This window comes from Ylistrum balloti, unplaced genomic scaffold, assembly GCF_031769215.1.
Source record: "Ylistrum balloti isolate Yb309-2 unplaced genomic scaffold, AGI_CSIRO_Ybal_v1 Utg370416, whole genome shotgun sequence".
Classification (NCBI taxonomy): Eukaryota; Metazoa; Mollusca; class Bivalvia; order Pectinida; family Pectinidae; genus Ylistrum; species Ylistrum balloti.
The window spans coordinates 341,316-364,386 of record NW_026782282.1 but is presented as its reverse complement, the minus strand read 5'-3'; the positions used below and the strand labels follow the sequence as shown (position 1 = coordinate 364,386).

The 23,071-nt window shown below is 32.7% G+C and overlaps 2 protein-coding genes across 2 annotated transcripts in view; one reads left to right on the top strand and one right to left on the bottom strand.

Moving 5' to 3' along the window:
* The window catches only part of LOC132554561 (coiled-coil domain-containing protein 33-like), a 44,867-nt gene extending 37,700 nt beyond the window's left edge, over window positions 1-7,167 (bottom strand). The window contains exons 1-4 of the mRNA XM_060218885.1: window positions 6,888-7,167; window positions 5,978-6,447; window positions 5,205-5,371; window positions 2,618-2,751 (exon numbers count right to left, since the gene is read on the bottom strand). Of these exons, the coding sequence (XP_060074868.1) occupies window positions 2,618-2,751; window positions 5,205-5,371; window positions 5,978-6,447; window positions 6,888-7,167 (1,051 nt within the window). The remainder of the gene's footprint in view (window positions 1-2,617; window positions 2,752-5,204; window positions 5,372-5,977; window positions 6,448-6,887) is intronic.
* A 5,066-nt stretch (window positions 7,168-12,233) lies between these two features.
* LOC132554534 (caspase-3-like) lies at window positions 12,234-19,025 on the top strand. Its single transcript, XM_060218859.1, has 6 exons — window positions 12,234-12,313; window positions 15,104-15,197; window positions 15,814-16,064; window positions 16,702-16,877; window positions 17,613-17,754; window positions 18,105-19,025. The coding sequence occupies exons 1-6, from the start codon at window positions 12,286-12,288 to the stop codon at window positions 18,338-18,340; spliced, it is 927 nt and encodes a 308-aa protein (XP_060074842.1). The 5' UTR covers window positions 12,234-12,285; the 3' UTR covers window positions 18,341-19,025.
* Window positions 19,026-23,071: the final 4,046 nt, after the last annotated feature.

Genomic DNA, 23,071 nt, shown 5'->3' with positions numbered 1-23,071 from the left:
AATCAAGGTCTATTATGTGTAAAATTTTTTAAAACTATTTCCACTTGTCATCCTAAGATAATTATATGTTAATTTCTTTTTTAATTGTAATTTAAAAGCATTGTTCCAATAAATTCCCTTCAGAAATAAGAAAATGTCCATTTGAATCTACACCTCCAGTATATATTTTTATCTACCGAAGAAAAAATTTGAAAGATCCATATATTATCTTTTAAAGATTTTTCGATTTAAAAAATATTTTTTTATATAAAACATTTTTTTTCGATTCATTCATCTCGAAAGTTGATATAAATATTTATTCTAGAATTCTTTGTAGTGCCAAGTAGTGACCATTAAAGAAGTTTATCAGTAAGTAGTGGTTTTGATAGCTTTCACGATAAAGTGAAGAAAAAAGGATTTAAGTAAATAACACACCACTTCAAGAACTAGAGGACATCTCATACTACAAGCATAAGTGATATTTAAATTGTACTTAAGCAAGAGTCATAACCAGATGAACATAGAATTGATCTGAATTTAACGGCTATCTTATGTACATCGCAAACAGATTAGGTCTTCGTCAGTTACACAGATATCTAGGATAACAGGTGTTAAGATACCTGTACATTTGTTAAAGTATTGAAGAACTGTGGTATATAAACTAGAAGGAATCTATGTACATGTATTGCACAGATTTAAACAATCAAAGCTCTGTTTCAACACCTGCAGATTTATTCAAGTGTTCAGTTTAAAACTGTAAAGTATGGTTATTTAATAAAATGAAAAAAAAAAATAAATTCCATATTATATTGAATATATATTTATTCCTGTTCATTGGAATAATTCATACTGATAAGACCCCAAGTCTCCCTCTAATATTTGGTGCCATGTACCATTAGTATTACAAAATGATATTACAGCTATGTAAAGAGTTTATATGCTTTCAATTTTGTCATCAAGAAATTAACTATTTGTCAACTCTCTTGTGTAAATTGTCAGTTTTTCTACAAAAACATAAAAACATCCTTCCAATATCTGGAAACTTTGTAAGGTTCACAGCATTCAGTTTTGCAACAGATCTATACCTCAAACAAATCTTCCACACAAAAGAGTGATCACTTTCTTTTCGAATGTTTTCAACGAAACTATAACTTCCAGTACATGGGCAGACCAAGACGATCTCTTGCGGGGAGCTTTATAAAGATATCCCTGTCTGCTATGAGTTACATGTATATTTCTTCACCTTTGCCTATTCATTGTTCAGGCCATGAAGTGTATGCCAATTGCAATGCAAATAAAGATTACATTACATCTATTACCAGACCTGGAAAAGGATCACCTAATGATCACTCATTTTCATGCTGGGTCTACCTATGTTTCCTTTATGCCTGATTGGTGGCACAGATTTTCAGTGATTTTAATTTAATTTTTATAACAGTTGAGATAATTATTCGGCCCAAAATGTCCCCGGCTGACAAAGGGCCGTAAAACATAAGTCATATAAAAAAGGTAGCACAATGGTAACGCATTTGCTGGTCACCTAGATGTCCAGGGTTTGATTCCCCAAACCGATGTGGTATGGGTTACCACTGTTGACCACATGGGTTTTCTGCAGGTACCCAAGTTTTCCCTCACAGTAAGACCTCTTATACACTTCTATCCGGGCCAGAGAGAGAGATTAGATAAATTAGATTTAATCAAAAATCCACCCCGGTTTTGTAATTTGAAGTCAAAATGACATGCCATACTTCTCTCCTGTCGATCATTTACTATGTTGATTTGTGACTGGTCTTTATTGAATTGTTTAATTCTATATCTAAAAGAAGCCGAGAAGAAGTCAAGGTCAAATTACTCTATGTGAAATTCAATATATTCTATACAGATGAATATCTTTATCTGATCGCTTACATGTTCTACAACAAACATGTCTGCTGTATCAACTTTCAGCCATATGTAACACTATCTATTACTAATAGTTATGTAATAGACGCACATTCTAAATTTTAAATTTCTTTTTAGGATTTTTTTTTATTTCAAAAACTCCTAATCAATTGTAGTCAAAATATTATATTTTGTTTGTATGATAAAACATGTTGTCAACCAATAAACATTTAGGTGCTTCCAGTATCTAGCTGAATACATTTGGCCTGATACACAGAAGACCTGGGTTCAATTTCCATCAGTTTTTGCAGCAAAGATTTTCAATGACTAAAGTTAAGAATAAAATGACCAGAGATGTAATGCAGTGTCTGAGGTGTAACATTTAAGGTGGCATTATAGTTTGAAGCACACATAGTCTCATTGCAGAATATAACACCAGTCTGCTTCCAGCACTCATGTAAGCACAACATGTATGTCTTGTTAAGAATCCTCAACTGAATTTGTTTTCCCTCAGAGAGTACTATGATAATTGATGGGTATTAATGATGAAAACACCCGTTCCGCAAAATACCTCCTCAGATTTTTATTTTAAATATACCTGGTACTGTATATTATCATATATTGTAAATACAAAATAAATGATTAAGCCACACCAACATAACATTTATAGAATATTTTTGTATGTGTATATCAATCTAGTTAAGGAATCCTTTGTTTATGTGTAGGTTTACAAAAGATTAAAAAGGACTGATATTACCATCTTCTGCTGCCTCAGCATCTGTCATGCTAATGGTGAGTAATTCCTCCCACGATGGCGCATGTGTGGGCTGTAGTGTTGTGTGACCTGGAGATCCAATAGCCATTTTCTTTTTGTCTGCAGCTAGATTCTTACTGAAGGATACAAAATACAATAATTAACATTCCATATAAAAGGTGACACCAACAGATTACTCCTGTTCAGAATTTTATCAGTACGTATATTTGTTTGAAGTTCAATAGCTACGGCAAGCAGCAGTAATATGGTTATGGACTTGACAAAGAGGTTTCCTATGTTTATGTACATATATATTAATGTTTTCACTGACTTTATAGTGTTATCCCAATGAAATACCATATTATAGGTACTAATCACTGTTACATTTATCCTATAAATGGATTCCTTCCAAATCTAATTTCATTATCGTACCCTGACCTTTGATAAAATCAAGACATACATTTTAAAACAAAAACAAATTTGAAAGGGAGTGTAGAAACTAATGAGCACCAAGCAAATATATGGAACTGTTCATTTATGGCGTAGTAGGACATGATAGAGACTAGGCAGTACATGGAGTGGACAGTTTGTAAGGAAGTGAGTCTAGGACATGATAGATACTAGGCAGTACATGGAGTGGACAGTTTGTTAGAAAGTGAGTCTAGGCAGTACATGGAGTGGACAGTTTGTAAGGAAGTGAGTCTAGGACCCGATAGGTATTAGACAGTACATGGAGTGGACAGTTTGTAAGGAAGTGAGTCTAGGACCCGATAGGTATTAGACAGTACATGGAGTGGACAGTTTGTAAGGAAGTGAGTCTAGGACCCGATAGGTATTAGACAGTACATGGAGTGGACAGTTTGTAAGGAAGTGAGTCTAGGACATGATAGAGACTAGGCAGTACATGGAGTGGACAGTTTGTAAGGAAGTGAGTCTAGGCAGTACATGGAGTGGACAGTTTGTAAGGAAGTGAGTCTAGGACCCGATAGGTATTAGACAGTACATGGAGTGGACAGTTTGTAAGGAAGTGAGTCTAGGACCCGATAGGTATTAGACAGTACATGGAGTGGACAGTTTGTAAGGAAGTGAGTCTAGGACCCGATAGGTATTAGACAGTACATGGAGTGGACAGTTTGTAAGGAAGTGAGTCTAGGACCCGATAGGTATTAGACAGTACATGGAGTGGACAGTTTGTAAGGAAGTGAGTCTAGGACCCGATAGGTATTAGACAGTACATGGAGTTGACAGTTTGTAAGGAAGTGAGTCTAGGACCCGATAGGTATTAGACAGTATATGGAGAGGACAGTTTGTAAGGAAGTGAGTCTAGGACCCGATAGGTATTAGACAGTACATGGAGTGGACAGTTTGTAAGGAAGTGAGTCTAGGACCCGATAGGTATTAGACAGTACATGAAGTGGACAGTTTGTAAGGAAGTGAGTCTAGGACCCGATAGGTATTAGACAGTACATGGAGTGGACAGTTTGTAAGGAAGTGAGTCTAGGACCCGATAGGTATTAGACAGTACATGGAGTGGACAGTTTGTAAGGAAGTGAGTCTAGGACCCGATAGGTATTAGACAGTACATGGAGTGGACAGTTTGTAAGGAAGTGAGTCTAGGACCCGATAGGTATTAGACAGTACATGGAGTGGACAGTTTGTAAGGAAGTGAGTCTAGGACCCGATAGGTATTAGACAGTATATGGAGTCAGTTTGTAAGGAAGTGAGTCTAGGACCCGATAGGTATTAGACAGTACATGGAGTGGACAGTTTGTAAGGAAGTGAGTCTAGGACCCGATAGGTATTAGACAGTACATGGAGTGGACAGTTTGTAAGGAAGTGAGTCTAGGACCCGATAGGTATTAGACAGTACATGGAGTGGACAGTTTGTAAGGAAGTGAGTCTAGGACCCCATAGGTATTAGACAGTACATGGAGTGGACAGTTTGTAAGGAAGTGAGTCTAGGACCCGATAGGTATTAGACAGTACATGGGTGGACAGTTTGTAAGGAAGTGAGTCTAGGACCCCATAGGTATTAGACAGTACATGGAGTGGACAGTTTGTAAGGAAGTGAGTCTAGGACCCGATAGGTATTAGACAGTACATGGAGTGGACAGTTTGTAAGGAAGTGAGTCTAGGACCCGATAGGTAGTGTATAGAGCAGTCAGTATACAAGGGAGTGAGTTTAGGACTTGACAGGTACTCGTCAGTATATGGAATAGTCAATTTATGAGGTCTTAAGTCTAGAACATGGTAGGCCAGTATATCATGTGGATTGTTTATCACGTTACAAGTCTGGCACCTGATGGGCAGTACGCAGAGTGGTATAGGCAGTAAGTGTATATAGAGCGGTCAGTTTATAAGGTAGTGAGTCTAGGACCTGATTGATACTGGCCAGTATAGTGAGTGGTCAATTAATTTGGTTTTCAGTCTAGGGTCTGATAGGTATTATGCAGTGGTCATTTTATAAAATCATGAGTCTATGATCTTTTGGGCACTGTTCAAAATGTGGTCAGGGTATTTGGCATAAGTGGACACCAGGGTTAAACTACCGATTATCTGTCTAAAGTGAGTATGACAACTTGCTACCTACATGATAGGGTAAGGCAGTGGAGGATTTCCACTTGGTGTAGATGGTAGACTCATGGACCCGTGTACAATCACATCAACTTGCTCCTTGCCGTTTTTAGCCACATGACGATATGTCTGACCTACGAAGAATGTCTTCCGATCAGATTCTAGGAGAGGACCCTCTGGGAGCTAAAACAACAAACATGCATTGGTGAATCTGTGCACTTCTATTTTATTCAAATGAGAAAATGATAAGAAAAAAATATAGACTTCCCTGTATGTGTGTTTGTGACTGTTCACTAATCTACTATGAAATTATGCCAGCATTCTTGTAAAAAAATCACTTAAAAGGCAGTGCCTTAACGTAAATAAAACTACTTCTGACTCTCAAATATATGTTAAACACATGGCGTAGAGTTGGGAAAGACTTGTTGCTCCTGCAATTCATATCTTTATGAACTAACAGTGCTTTTCATTGACCAACTTGCTGTCAAACTTGACGTGACTATGCTCAATTAAGTTCTTGATAATTTTCTAATTTATTTTATTTGCTATCTTCATTGCATTGACACAGACATAATTATCCACATGTAATTGAAACCCCATTTTACATAATCTGACCTTCTACTGTGTAATACACACACACACCTGAAATTATCACTTTTATATAAAATCCATAAGCATGTTTCACCACTATGCACAAATCAATGAACTTGCCTGCTTGTAGTTTATTTTGACAGGAACATACCTCTCTGTCAATGTTTCCATTAACTTATATTCATTATGGACACATACCTTCTTGCCTTCATTGGCAGGTGGCAGTGTAGGAGAGGGTGGTAAATGTAGTGATATATTCTCTCCCCAGGGAGAAGTTCGTTTTGGTTGCTCTCGCGGAGTTGGCTCTGGAGTGCTCACAGGTGGATCCCGTCTTGGAGTGATTTTTTCCTGTCGCGGTGGTGGAGGCGTGATAACGGGGCTCTTAGGACGAGGTGGCAATACCTCACGCAGAGCATAGGTACAACGTATCCTCCCACAATGCATCTGTACACTGTCTGTACTGACAGTTCGCAACAGGGACAGGACATCCGTGAAGCGGTAAAAATCTTCCCCTGGATCAACATCAGCCTTTATTCGTGGTGCATTTGGACGGGGATATATTGCAAACTTGCCCTCACCAACTTTTCTACTTTTTCCTCCATTCTTGGGCTGTACAAATGCTTCCACCAACAGGTAAACATCGTGCATTTTGTCATTTTTACAGAAACCTGAAATAAAATAAATATAAAACAAAGAACCTTTAATAGTGAAATTTCGGTTTCTGGAAAACAGAAAAAGCGAAAGTAAAAACCAATTTTTACTTTGTTTTATTGAAAAACAGCAGCAAGTGTCTCACATGCTGAAAAAATCTTTTTTCAAATTTTATCCAGAACTATAAAATAAATGTCTTTATGTTTCAATTTGTGTCACAGTATGTTTTTTTCCCATATGTAGCTCAAGAGAATATACTTTTCAAATGCTATCAAACTTTGTCATTTATAAATTCAACCATATGGCTCAAAAAGATTAAAAGATTTTATTGAAACCACCTATCATCTGGCAAATTCTCATGTTTTGCTTTTTCTGGATTGTTATATAACAATGTAGATCATTTTTGAAAGTATTTCTAAAACCATTTGAAAAGTGCTCCAAATGCAGTTGGGCTTACCTTGCGGAAGTCTGAACTGAAATTTTTTTTGCTGGAACCGTGACACTTTAGAAGATTCTACTTGACTGACAGTGTCTGTCTGTGCACTAAAGCCATTGCTGAACATTGGCTCATTTCCCTTGCGTACAGTAACATTGCTGTAATCGGTCACTTCCAGACTCTGAACCGACAGCTTCAGGAAGTAACTGCCTTCAAGATTAAACTGACCATCTCGGATGTCTACATCAAACTCCAACGCCTTGTCATCCACTTTGGGCAAGTGGGATGCCAAGGATTCCATGATGGTCGTTGTATGCAGATGTCGCTACCTAACTTTACATGTGGGTGGACTACTTCAGTGATCTGTAATGTAATCATAGCAGTATATGTTACTAGTATCACTATCTTAGTAATTATACAGAACAGAGATTTATTTCTCTTTAAATACAATGTAATGGTTATTTTGAGTGAGTTTGCTTCCTGTAACAAAATAGTCCCTAGTTTTAACTTTACCGCAGGAGTAATAAAGTTATTACCAATAACCCATACCTGGTTAAGCTCATCCAATTGCATTTCATTAGAAATATCAATAAATTTCATTCCATATTGTCCTATAACAAGCTCAAGACTTCGAGATCCCTTAAAGCCTTATTATAGGATGAAATATAAAGATAAAATTTCCTGTCTACAATAATCGTATTGTGTCGGAAAAAGGGTATTTTTAACATTTGATATCACATATCATAATAATAATTCAAGTCCACACCAACATTGAGACGAAACTGTTAGAATTGATATATCTTGCCCATCCCTGAACCCCCACCCCCTACCTCCACCCCTACAACCTCTGGCCAACCCTTCCCCTAAATGAAAACTTCAATATACGATTAAATATAAAATGAATAATAATATACAAAACTGTGTGAATGGTCTGGTTGTTCTACATTCTAGACATATATTCCGGGAATTGACAATAATTCCGTTTGATAATCATGCAGTGTATCACATCAAGGTAAATATATTTAATTTTATTGTATCGCTGAAGATCTGAACAACTGATAATAACATGTCTATACTTAAATTCTTTATTCAACTCAACTCTCTCACTGCTTCCACCATAAGTGTGTACAGAAACTAACTTGACCAATCCATCATTTTTTTAAATTAGTCCTAATCCTACACCAGAGACTGTTTTTACCAAGAAATAGTACAAGGGTACATAATATCTGTTGGTTATGTATGCAGCCTATGCTAATGTGAAAATTGTCTATAGATATGAAATTTTTCATTATAATGTACAGAAATTTACCTGAACCCATTAACAGATTTACACATGTTACGATAAAATGTCTAATATCTTTAAACCACTTACCTGTTAACATTCAATCCAAATACTTATAAGTTCCATTATCAAATAGTTCACTATCATAGAACGTGATAAAATTGATCAGAAATTAATCATGAACCATAAGTTCCGTACTGCTCCATTTTGATAAGGAATTCATCATTTCCTGTATCGTTAAAATGTGAACATTTTAGTACCAAATAGCCTCTAGTGATACCAAAGTCTATAATACACAGACTGCACTAAAGCTGAGTATTTCCTAATAGAATATATGTGCGGGCCATAGTTTCATATACAAAGCCCATGGAAAATCGGTGGAGCATTTGATAGGCAGTGTCTTTTTGATATACAATAGACTGTTTAAATGCTTTTATCAGTCCTCTGTACAGACAGAATGATCAACAATAATTACACCAGGATTACATTTATTTACCGAATGGTGTGTGTGTGAACAATTTTAAACAATTAAAATGATGCCTTGTTGTTTTTTGCTACGGCAGGTCATTTTTGGGATTTCATTCAAACCAATTTACCTACTATGTATATTTGAACAGGTAGGTAGTCTTATCATATGTATATGTACAGGTAAACAAAATTTTGGCACTTGTCTTATAGTGTGAAGTTCAATAACTGATACCCTTCTTTGGTAAAGATCAATTTCGGAACTGAAGGAATTGAGATAAATATTTAATGAGACAATGCTTTAATTAAATATTTATATTATATTTATATATATTAAAAAAAAATAAACAAACAAACAAAAAAAAAAAATATAATAAATTCTTACTAAAGGGACATATAAATATTATTAACAAAATGAAAAAATTATCCTGACGACTAGAAAATGTTTGTCTCCATTAAACATACAGAATTTCTGAAATTATGATTTCATACATTCTTACAGAGACGTATATATTTTCTACCATTAAATTTTCAGCCAATACATTAAGTACTGCACTCGACATTAGACATGATTATAAACAGCATCCACACTGATATTATATCAAATATATCACCGACAGTAACAACAAAGTTTTTCCTTACCTTTCAAAAGCGAAAAATTCCACCTGTTTCAGAGATCAGTGTCGTCAACGTACAAGCAAGAGTAAACAAATTCCACCACCGTCTTTTCATGGCTGTTGAAAAAAATATATCACAACGCCCAATAACTATACAGTTATTTTACAGAAAAATAAAAAGGGAGAAAAAGTTTTCAAATGTTTAAAAGATATTTTTACTTCTGGTTATATTTTGTAAATTACTACATTACAACAAATTTTATTGAATGTTCATCAATTACCTGAAATCACAATGATTCACTCATCAATGTTGATAAATGAACATGATTGAGATTTCGGTGTCCCTTACAATTTCAAATCCTTTTTCATGCTCTGTGAATTTTAACCATCCCGTCACTATGTCCATTCACATACGAAAATCATATTGATAGCTATTGTTGAGCTAGCCTTTGTAATTTTCAATGAAGTATAGAAATGATAGACCATTTACTGCCTTGCTCAGAGTATATATACTGAGGTAGAAGGATGAATGGCTCTTTATGATTTAATATGGCATACACGATTCGACCGTTTCCAAACAACTTCAGTATACACACAAGTATTTCACTAACATCATTGAGTGAAATTCTCAAAAGCCAAGAACTCTTTATGAAAAGTTAGCCTCTTGTTTGTTTGCATTTGAAAATATTTATGGTAAATGTTCTCAAATTTGTCATGTTTTAAAATAGCTTTTATTTCAAATGTGACAGTGTATATGTAATTCTACATCAAAGTTTTACAATCTTTTGTCAAAGCCAACATTTTTTTTCAATTCACAATATTTGTTCATTATTTTTTTCTTAATTAGCTAAAAAATATGTTAAAATCACTTACTGATATGAAAAATACATATGTCTATATATTCATAAGTATATAAATGACCATTTTTATTTCTCTTCCTGAAAAATCCTACCTCCTTACCAGAAATCCTTAATGTATACTGAAAACAGTTTCCAATAGACACATGATATGTTTAACAGATATATTCAGCCACTAAAATGATGTATACTGAAAGCAGTTTCCAATAGACACATGATATGTTTAACAGATATATTCAGCCACTAAAATGACGAAGAAATTGTCAGATCCTTCATTTGATAAAACGAGCATGATATCCATAAATTTTTTTTATATCTTTTTTGACTACAAATTTGAAGAACATTTACTACCTTCATACATCAGACTAGATTAATGCTCAATTTCAATTGATTGACATTTCCAAAGACTTACCTGTGCATATCTCAGGTGTAGAACGGTTACCACCAACTACATGACAAGAGCTAATACTGTTTGGACCTTACCAGTTTACATATCTTTACTACTAAGAATGTAGCTCTATAAAAATTCTTATATCACGCATCAAAACCTTGTCATCTTTTTAATAGATGTTTGATGACTTCAACACTTCTTCTTTCTTTATGCTGTATAATACATTTTCATTTTTAATTGCCACAACTCAAATATTTTTCGAAACTTTTGAAATTTTCAAACACATGTGTTTTTGGACATCATAAAAGGACAATGAAATTTTACAGTTGATCTAAGGAGCTGGTTACTTTGATTACTAAGGAACTGTTTTAGATCGAAAATATCCGGATTATCCAGTGATTAAGAAGTCAACACACTGATAAATGATCTTCTACCCCGGTTAGTTTTAACTGTCTAAACTATCAGGCCCCTTTATGACTGAATATAGCTCTGGACTAATACTTTATAAGACATAAGACTGTTACCCTGGAATTTTTATCAACAATGTGACAGGCATAATCTTTTGAGGGGGCAAAAGGACCCTTGGCTCCTAAAAAGTGAAATCTATCCCTCCATTTTCTTTTAAACATAGGTAATGATGGCCTATTCTTATTTTTAACATTAACTAAAAGTTATTAACAATTTCATATCAAAGTTAAACAATACAATATAATTTATAACTAAGTAATATGCTAAAAGTTATTTTGATGTTTGTTTATTCCTGTGAGATAATGACGTACATTATCAATGTTTTATAGGAAACAACATGTGTGTCCAACCATGACTTTAAGGACAGGACAATTTTCTGTAGCCGATAGAAAATGAGGTAAGGAATTTTTTGTCAAATATCTTTCTGCTATATCCTACATTTGTATAAAAAAGTTTCTTTTTTCATACTCTTGTGGATAATATTTTTGATATTTATGACAGGACATTTTTCTTGAATGTGTTAAACCATGCTTAAATACAGCTTGGAAAACTTCTTTTTTTCTGACAACATTTTGGAAAGGTGATCATTCTTTTACCATACCTTAGGAAAGTATATAGATATATTTCTCTGTTCCACTCTTTAGGATAAGGCATTTTACTGTTACCAAACATTTAGGGTACGACCTCTTTCTTTTACCACAACTTTATAAACAGAACATTTTTTGTCTTTTTTTTTTAAATTTCTTTTAGGTATTTCAGAGACATTCTGTTCGTTGCTATAGTTTGGGCAAAGGACACAATTTGTCTGAAAAAAACGAATTCAAATTTGCTGGATGTTAAAATCATGATGTATTTTAAACGCATCAGTCTCTTCAATCACTGGTCACAAAACAAATATTTTTTTCTGTAAGGTAAACAAATGCCTTATGTTTTCTTGTTCATTGCAGATACGTTACCTTGTAGATCGTAGACCAATGCAAAATGTTTAGACGTCATATTATGGCGCCTGTCGTTCTTGTAGAGTTTAGGTTGACAGAGTTAGGTCCCTTGTACGAAACAAAATATTTATGAGCTTTGAGCGTACGTTTCAATGGTTGAAGAAAATTTCATTTTTTGCGACAATCCATTGAGGCCAATTCAACAAGTGAAACTTTTCTTCTGCAGAGATAATAACAATTTACGAATCTACAGCATCGAATACATATCCGGAAAATTTGTCCTACTCATGAAGTAGTCTATCAACCGGAAGTTTACTCATCTAAACCGAAAATAGAAACTTAGCGTAAGCTGTTACCATCGAGTTGCAGAAGTTCTTCGGGCACAATTTCACTACAACACAATGGCTGACAAAGGAGATATGAAGAGAGGTAATGTTTGATTTCTGTTTTAGTCACATACTAGTCTAAATGTATTTTTTTACAATACAAGAAGAAGTGATGCGTTGCTTTTTAGCATGTCATCAAATTAATTAGGAAATGACTGGTCTAGATTTATTTACGTCTCCTATTTATCTTCCTATTTTCTTTTCTGTTCATAACCTATAAATGTATTCTGAACACATATATGCATGTTATGTATTTTATTTAAATCAGATATATTGAACCGGATTCGTGTCGTATACTAAAACATGTTCACTCGATCATTTTAACATCGCCGCTACGGATGTGTTTATTTATAAATATTTAGGATTTGTACAGCTGACATACATTTCTAAAAATAAATATCGAAATTTATGTCTTCATATGGTTTGGTACCATTTTTATTTTTGATTGTTTGACAAGCTCAGTACAGGAATAATGATATTGGTGTGTAATTTGGAATAGGTAAAAATGTTAACGTCATTGTTATTTTACAGGTACAGATACCTATCATTTTGTGACAATATTTTTTGTCTCATTTGTTGGTATAAAATTTTTGAAACTGAAAGACAGATGTTCTATATAAGATGCTGTATAAAACAGATTTTCTTCCCTTGTATTTATGTGAAAACACACAAAACATACATATATCTTATAAATAATTTGGCATGATGCCATCATTGTTTATTCACTGCATGGATACAGTGATATATCAGGAGTCTGCTATTCATTGCAATAATGTCTATTTATTCAACCAAGTAGTTTTCATCGCAAAGTGATATCTTCTCCATTAGTTAACAACAGAACTGATCCAGGGATGAAACCTGATATCGTTTGTTACTCAAACCTCTTGTGACATTTTTCTTGTTTTCATTGTTCAGTAATCCCTATTACGACCTTTGTAGCCCCAGGCTAGATATCCATCTCCGTGTAACTGCTGAGTATATATGTGACTGTCCTTATGTATGTATCAGTTTGCATTATAGGATCTTGTCATGACATAAACCACTCTTAAATGACGTCAGTACCGTGACTAAAATATATTTACAACATACCTACTGTCTCTAATAATTCTAAAACTTGCCAGAATGTCACGGAAGACTGACTGCTAGAAATTAATATGAATGTTTATATAATTTTAGAGCTAATTCTCTCAAGCCCTGTAGTTGTGTTTGTTATTGTTTTTGACAATGTAATACATAGATGTACAGTATATATCAACGGTTCCTGATTTTGAATAGGATAATCAGGACATAAATGGTGTCACGTCTTGAGAATCCAAAATTTGACTTCAAATGTACATATACAAAAATAATTTTCATTTCAAATTGCATAGCTTAACTATCGATATCTTGATAATAGTGCATTGTGTCATATCATATAGTGGTTAAGATATTCACATAAAAGTTGTATGTGTAGAAATTAAAAACTTATATCATAGAACTGTAGGATGATCAGATGTTTTTCGGTTTATGTTGAGTGTGAAAGTCAGTTCAAAATAATCTGTTTCAGTTTATCTCCTGAAGACAGCATTCATGAAAAACACACCAAATACCAGGTATCAATTTTATGAGTAACATACTGAAATAGTTATCATCTTTGGGTGACTGACTAACGTGATTTACAATCTAATCCATCTTATCCAAAACATAGGAAAATAATTAGATTGTGTTTTTATATGTAAAAGTGCTATTTCTTCATTGAGGAATAGAATAATACCCTCAATAAATTAAGTTTCTAAATCAAAGTTTTCTCTGGACACATGTTAATTCGTTTCGTTCATATGTAATCTTTTTTATTTTTGTTACTTACCCTTGCCTTAAATAAAAATCATACATTACTAGTAATTATATACTTAGTATTGAAAAAACATTTTTATTAATGATGAACTAATAATAATGATAATAATAATAGACTTTATTACGTGAGGATTAAGAACCTGTTTAGCTGAGGCTAATCTTCCACTGAGTCCTCTTGTTAGTAAAACATGGTATATGTTAAAATACATGATTGTTCACAACATAATTAGAAGATTTTCAAACATTTATTACAGGTACATAATAAAGAATATTCCAGAATGCACGAAAGTTTGTGCAAATGTTTTTATCATTAAAGGACAATTTGTCTATTATACATACACACTAATATAGTAAAGTGTAAAAATTGAAATAGTTATATGCTAATATAGCATAGAGTGAAAATTACTGGTGTTGGAAATAAAGTCTAAAAAATTATGTAATTAAAAGTTCAAATGATAGCACACTAGTTTTTGTTTGGACATAGGAAAAGATGTTTCATCTCGTCAGGAGGTTTCATCAGAATTAATAGATTCTGCCCAAACAGCAGCTATATATGTGTTAAAATGAAGAAATTAACTACAATCAGTATATGTGTTCTCTGTCATAAAAATGAAAATTAGAAAGAAAAACAGGTAAAAGGTTGCTCACATCCTGTTTTCCAAATAGTAAATGTATGGTGTATCAGAAAACGTTGGTTTTTTTTTTCATTTCCCAGAAACATACACAATGCATGGTATATGTTAGGTAATGATAGATAAATACTACAAATCATTAGTTTTGTGGTGATACAAGTACCTTGTATATCTTTGCAATATGCCCAAGGTACTAATTAATAAGACATTAGAGTCAGGGGATGGGCTTATTACTGGACATCATAATGGTATTTCCTGGTAACTTTATAGCACAGAAATTATGATGTATTTATAAGCCAACATGGGCTTATTGTGTAATTAATACAGAATTGTACAAAGTAAAATTTCAAATTTCGTGTTGTCTTCAGATACGACAGATGCCAATCCGAACCTTGTGTCTGACACAGATGCCAGACATGGAACTGGTTATTCAGGATTATTCTCCAAGGGATCAACTAGAAAGTAAGGAATAATACAAGCAATTTGTTTGAATACGTTTTGAGTCCTAACTTTGATTTAGGTATAGGGTTCAATCTTCATACAATGTTCTTTGTAAAGGTCAAGTGTGATTTTTTCAGTATACCTACCATATAACAAGATTACTTTACCTTTTGCAAAATTAGTCATTTGGTATCAAATCCAGAATTTTTAGTGTGTCATATATTTTCATCACTGAAGAGTAGGACCTAAAAATGTATGCTGTTATCCTTTATAATCAAAATTTGTCGATTTTTTTTATTCATCATGCTTTTTCCTGGCAAAAATTGTGAAAGATTAGACACAAAAATGTGGTTGTATTAAGCATTGTGTAAATGGTTGTAATTACCTGTTTCTGTCACATAATTTTTTTTGCTTTTGTTGGTCATAAAAAGCATCATACAGCTGATATTTTCCTTAGAAATATTACTTTTAAAAAAAATTATTTCCTAAAGAATTTTTATTTTATCTCATAAACAAATATTATAGGTAGATATGTTTTATCAATATTTCAGTGTATTTTCTATTACCCAAGGTATGTTGGGTACCTGTATCTGTAAAAAAAAAATTCCAATCATTTCGTTTTTACTTCCTATATTAGACCAGTCCCAAGGACCAAAGTCTTAACTGAAGCAGAACTACACAGTCCACACTACAAGATGGACCACGCTAAACGTGGGAAGGCCATTATTATTAATAACAAAGAATTTAAAGGCAACATGGGACTTGGGGACAGGAAGGGAACAGATGTAGATGCGTCTGTCATGTACCGGAGACTTGAGGAACTGGACTTTGACGTCACATTAGAACACAATTTGACTGCAGACAAGATGCAACATCTTCTCAATAATTGTATGTTCACTAGGACTTAATCCATTTTAATGGACATTTAACCAATTCCTACTTATTGATCTCTGAAAATAAAAAGGATTTATACTATAAAGATATATATGGGAATGTCTATAAAATCGATGTGACTAGCAAATTAATGGTAAAGAAATGTCGATAGAATGTCAAATTATATTAAATGTTGATAAGCTTAGATCTCTTGTACTGCCTTGAATAATGATTTTCAAATTTAGTTTAATGGTGGAGACTGCTTAAAATAGGAAATTCTGTCAGACAAATTTTCACCCACAGATTTGTTTATAAGAAAATAAGATATAGTAACATATTACCAGCTTACAAATGACATGTAACATGAATTTTTTTTCATAAATGAAATTACATTTTAGTTAATTCTACTTTCATGGCTCCACTTCTTAATGATGAACATTATCATTTTCAAAGTAAATAACAGTACTTTTATAATACTATCAGTACTTCTTGTTCTTGATGAGTTGTTTTCAATACTTAACCATTTAAATTGAATTTACGATCATCCATGTCTTGTCAGGAAATGCCAAAGATATTTGATATAAATAAACGGTTGGTCAATGATTACAGCAATGTTTTTATGCCTCATTCTGTACCGCCTTTGTATTTACAGTATCTTTAGAAGATCACAATGACTGTGACAGTCTGTTTGTCGTCGTCCTGAGCCATGGTGAGGATGGGGTAGTCTTCGGCACAGAGGGGTCAGTCGAGGTCAAGAAACTCTTTGAACCCTTCAAAGGAGATAGATGTCCAAGTCTGGCTGGCAAACCTAAAATATTTGCTATACAGGTCCGTTAAGAGCAAATTACATCATACACGAATGAAGGATTATCGATCATTCAGATAATGATAAAGACCCACTGAAAAATATTCTCAAACAGTGTAATATTTACTTAAAGACGATTCAATCAAGAGAAGCACATTTTTAAATGTTGATTAAAATAAAGAAAATTTCATCAAGAGTTGCACGTTTCTAAAGGTTGATTTAAATGTCTGTTTCTATAAGAACATTAAAATATGATTTCTTCTTTTTCTTAATGGCTGCTGTTGTGTAAAAATAAATATTGAAAACTTATATCCACAAGTGTTAACGCACTGCAAAATTTTGGTAGTCTTTAGTTTAAAATAATCTGTGGATTTATATCAGTTTCCCGACATAACTGCTGGAATCGATTTCAGGATTGATTTTGCAAGTGCTGATTAGCTTACGGTTGATGACCATTGTTAAATATTTTACCTTGATATTTTTTTTTTAAATGCTTGAGTTTAAATTTTTCTAGTAACTTATTGATCTGAACTTCGAGGTATTTCAGGAAGACTTGTATCTATAAATTATCTTCTGCAGATAGTACATTGTTTTAATAGTGACTGAAGATTTGAAAATATGCTTCCAAAAATTATGTATCTTTTTACACAGTATATTCTTTGTGAAATTCTCTGATGTCTTTATTGTTTTATTGGCCTGCTCATTCCCTGTCAGTTTTACTCGTTCAATGATCGAGAGACATTTCTTTTTATTTGTAGGCATGTAGAGGTTCACAGTTCGACGACGGTTTGGACGTAACTGTCGCAGATGCAGAAGGTATGATGGAGGTTGACCGAACTGTTAGAACTCAGTCCATCCCTGCCGAAGCTGATTTCCTTGTTGCTTACTCAGTAGTTCCAGGTAAGTTTATGGGTCTGGCTCCATGTACCACATCTTCATCCTATAGAAGCTTTGTTCCACACCATAAGTCTGCTTTCCACTTTTGTGTGTTGCTGTGTCTGAGATTTTGATTCATAGGTAGTAATCGGTTTTTGGAGATAAATGTTGAATAGTAGTGCAAGAACATGGAAAGGTGAGACATCAGTTGCAAAATTAATCTACTTTTTCATTCATGAATAACAAATCACTTTGGTAGCCTTCATCTTTTACCTCTATCCAGTACATTAGTACCTACTGAGATTTAGAATCATTATCACATCAAACAATATTTCTTAAACTATTTTTGCAAGATGTATTTACATTTTTGAAAGGTTATTACTCCTGGAGGAACTCAACAAATGGATCATGGTTCATTCAAGCCTTGTCAAGTGCCCTTGAAGACAAGAAGCTTAAAGACCTGGATTTCTTGCGTCTCCTCACTGTTGTAAACAGGAGGGTGGCTTATTGTTTCCAGTCACAGACCTCTGACCCCAGAATGGCATTGAAAAAGCAGATCCCTTGCATAACTTCCATGCTTACGAAGGAGATATACTTCACCCCAAAGTAATTCCTGTTATATTAGGATTAGATTAAAGTTGGTATGTAAATTTAGTAAGACAACTATGGTGTAAATCTGGGGTAGAACTGATTAAAATTGATCAAGTTTGCGAAGGACAATTGAGATATATGTGTGTATGAAAATGATCATGGAACTTGAGTTTTTTTCGTGATGAAAAAAAAAGTAGTGAAGAACAAACCTGAAAGATATAGTGATATTCAAGTAAGAAGACGGCTACTATCATACTATTCTGCACTTTAAAATTGTTTTGATATCGATCAATGGAACATACCCAGTTTTTAAACTTTCAATTCAGGTTTGTGAATCTCCAAATTAAATATTAGTTGACATTATGGAAATTTGGTAACAGTTTTAAATATTGATGTACTCTCAGATACATTAACTGTAGATATGTGTCCCAAGCATATCACTTTTACTTTTTAATAAAATTGTACATTTGTGCGAGACTCAAGTTTCGTGGGTTTACAGATAATACTGTTTCATTTGTTCTTAATTTCACTGATAAATATAAAAATCGTTGGAAAATTAAATTGGTGAAATATTATCAAGGAACAATTACAAAAAAAAAAATTTAAAACAATGAAAATTAATTCACATTTTATTTCATAAATTACAGCGGTCATTATTTTTTCAGTTTTGACTTTTAATCATGCAAAATTTAAGTTTATTTCCGATGTCAGTAATTGTGTTGATATGCAATGCATCAGTGATTCTTATTTTTCTTGAAAAGATATTTTTAGTTATGTTTATGAGATACAACAGAGTGCTGCCAGCAGTAAAATATGTCACCAAAAACCATGCACCACTTGTGATTGGTGAAATAAACAAGTATGACATAAATACTTCAAACATGCTGAAATGTTTAAAACAATTTAGAAGTTTTACTTCCATGATGCTCTTTGTGTTTATATACATCTTCTAAAACATTCGTCTTGATTTTTTTTTCGCTTTTTTTTTTCTGTTTTTTAGAACTGAGATTTTTAAAACTATTTTGATTTACCACTCATGAACCAATCCAAAGTGTTTTCTGTCTTTTTTGTATATATATGTATATATATATATTTTGATGATAAAAAAGCTGATATTGAAAGGTCTTTTTCCTTTGTTCACATAATGATACCTCATATTTAGACACATTTTTTAAAAAAAAAGACAGAATTTAACCATCAAATTATTACCAAAATATTCATATTATGAACAAGTTTATTGACATTTAGACATTTCAATGTACCGGCACAAACAAAATAATTTCCTTTATGTTAGAATAAAAAAATTCCTGTAATATTTGTTTAAAGAGAATTTTGAAATACATGTATTTCTGAAATGTAACTGATTGATCTAGAGCGGAAAAACTGGAAACTAATCAATATTCAAAACAAATAGACTCTTCGTGACCGTGTTTACAGGTTATTACTTACAAATATATTTTGGAAATTTTTTAAAGCATGTAATGACAAGTCTTATTTCTGTGATGTGTGAATGAGATTTTCCTTAAATTTGATGTCATAATCTTTATATGACTCGAAATTTTGTTGCTCTTCAGAAAAAGTATAAAAGATAATGAATTTTGAAAGGTTGAACCAAATGGTAAGAAATGATCATGTTTATATGTCTTTATATGTATACAATTGTATGTTTTGCTTTGTAAGTAAATCAGCATATTTGCCATTACACTTCAAAATTATTTCAAAAGCCTATTAGAAAATGCAGAGCTCCTGTACAATAATGACAATTAGAAAAAGCAAAGCTCTTGCACAATACAATATATGTAACTTGATAGTTTCTGATGTTGGATATTACAATTTGGTAACACAACTTTGTATCTTCATCATTAATTTATTTTCATTTTTCTTCATTTTCTAGTTAATTTCATTTTCACTGTTGATTTCTACAAACGGCACAGTAAAGATTCAAATGTTAACATTTTTCTAAGAAATTATACATGTATATATAATCTGACTTTTAGGTTTTCAATACAACAGTACAACAGATTTAACATATATACAAAGAAACCGGATGATTACAAGTTTTGTAAATTCCACTGTTTGACGTTCTACTTAATGTTGGAAACATATTTGTCCCATGTTTATTAAGTCATAAGGTTAATTATCTGACGATCTCCTTATGTGATTGTTGAAATGGTCATTTACACCGGAGAATGATATAGAATTTACTTTAAAATTGATGCAAAGATTTAAGGAATATTCAATATAATTTACATCACTAGTCAAATCTAAATCAGTTCTTCAAAGTGGGGATTGAAGTAGAAAGATGAAGTTTGCTTTCATTTCAGTCCTTTGGCTTGTCAGGTTCAATATTCACTTCTCAACTTCTTCTAAGTATGACATTGATATAGAGAGATAGCCAGGTATTTAATCAGGGATCTTTCATGTCTGTCGTATTCTCAGAGATATTCAGACATGGGGTACCTTTTTTATGACTCTCTTTGTAGGATTTTTCTTTCTATAATAACTCTCACAATATTGATGAAATATGTATATAAATTTTGCTTAGAAAGGTTTCAGCTCTTAAATATACTGACAAGAAATTGTTGTCTAGTAAAATCTGTCACTGTATATATCCGTTTATGCATCGACCAGTCATTGTGTTCATAAACTTATGTACTCTTTTAGAAAACATCGCGTCTAACCTTGCCGCTGCTAAATGGAAACTAACTGTCAATTCAACACCCAAAAACATATTTGTTATCTGCAATATTAGGTATGAACTCAAAGTGAAAATACACATGTACCAGTAGCAGAAGGTTTTATATCACTTTTTGGTATTTGCCTGTTGCGACCCCATTCTGCTAACATTACAAACATGTATATTGTTTTCTCCAATTTCATTTCCTTTAGTTGAACAAAATTTACTAGTTATTGTTTAAATACAATAAAGAACAAATATCGAAAAAGAAAATTGTTACAATTTTTCTATAAAAGTTTTAATGAAGATATATCTAACCATACTTTGCATGTTAACTCTTTAAAAAAAAAAGTGGATCAAATAAATTTAAATCACTATTTGAGAGAAAAGTGGGTCATATAAATTTTAATCATTATTATATCTTTTTACCAGTACTGCTGTGGTTAATTCTGTCTCTTAATCAATTTCTGAAATGATGGATATTTTTGTTATCATATGTATTTGTAAGTGAAATCTACTCTGTAAGGCTGCTGATCTGGACATTTAGGTTTCCAAAACAAACAAAATCAATGCAAACCTTGTCAGCTGATTGAGATGAGAGATTTTGCTCACAAGTACAAATATTTTTTGAGGATGTTGATATTACTTCATGGAGATTTTCTTTTTTTTTTTTTTATCTTTTTTTTGTGGATGTTGATTTCGTTGTGTCCTGTGGTTCATTTTTCGTTGATCAAAGTGTCCGGTACAACTTTAGAGCATTGTACCGGTAATATATAACTTGATTATACTGTCGTTGTTCTATATAATTCTTGTCAGTTAGATTTTAATTCTTCGTTATATTTTAGCTAGTGCTATCATGTTGCTTCAGATTTATAATCATTGCAAATGAAATTGTGTCTCCCACCTCTGCATAGATACACAGAAGATGAACGTGTCCTGTGTGAGATGTCATTCCCATATTCTTGACCCCTGACTTCAATTAGGAGCCAACATTATTCTGTTGTAGTTCATGATATTATGATATCAAAATCTTATATGAACATCTGAAGGAAAATGCATTCATAGGGATATAAATGTATTTAGATGAGTATTATTTTGACTCTTCTAATCCTTACCCATAAGATAGTAGATTGTTGTAAAATGAAAACCTTCACATTATGGACTGTTCCAGGAATGATGATGCAGAAAGTTCAATGTTATACCCCAGTATTAAACAATATATTTATAACATTGGAAAGTATAGATTTTAGAGAGAAATGCACAGAATAAGCAGTTATAAGGCTATATATTGCAGAAAAAAAGAAATTAGATTAGAACTGGCTTCAGAATGTTCAAAAATTTGTCGGGAGACACTCCATATTGAGCTGTCATTCCAATGTGATACATGAGGTCATAATGTCATGTTTTAAAAAAATCAACTGTCTTAATAACCTCATCTTAATATACATTACTCCATACTATAATGCATTGCCCACAGAGTAAACATGTTTAAGTACAATACCTGCAATTAATATGCCTTATTCTTTTTCACTCTTTTCAAAATACATATTGGGCCCACTTGAAAATTATCTGATAAAAATTGATAAATATTTTTGCACTAGCAATATCAATATTGATTTAAAAGCAACTCCTAAATAAGAGGTGGGGTAAAAGGAGTCCTTATTATGTAAATTGAGAAGATGTGAAAATTTTATTACGGAATTTTCCATATCCTCAGTACTTATATAATATAGACTATTGTAACTCACCACTAGTGTTCGCTATGTTGTCACATGATCAATTTGACCTAGAAAGAGTAAAGTTAGATACATTGTTTATTCGCTACAATAATGGTGATTTATTTGTGTGGAATATACATTTAAAAAAGCCAAAATGAAACAAATTAGGTGAACATCAATTAGGGTAAAATTGAATTGTCATTTTGTTGCGTTTAAATGTCTTTAGTGTTAGAAATAGGACTATATTACTTTGCTGTTTTTTTTAGCTTGAATTGATTTGGCACAGAATATTATCATATAACAGTTAATAGTGTTACTGAATTGCTGACAGATTTAATTCAAATCTGAACTAAAA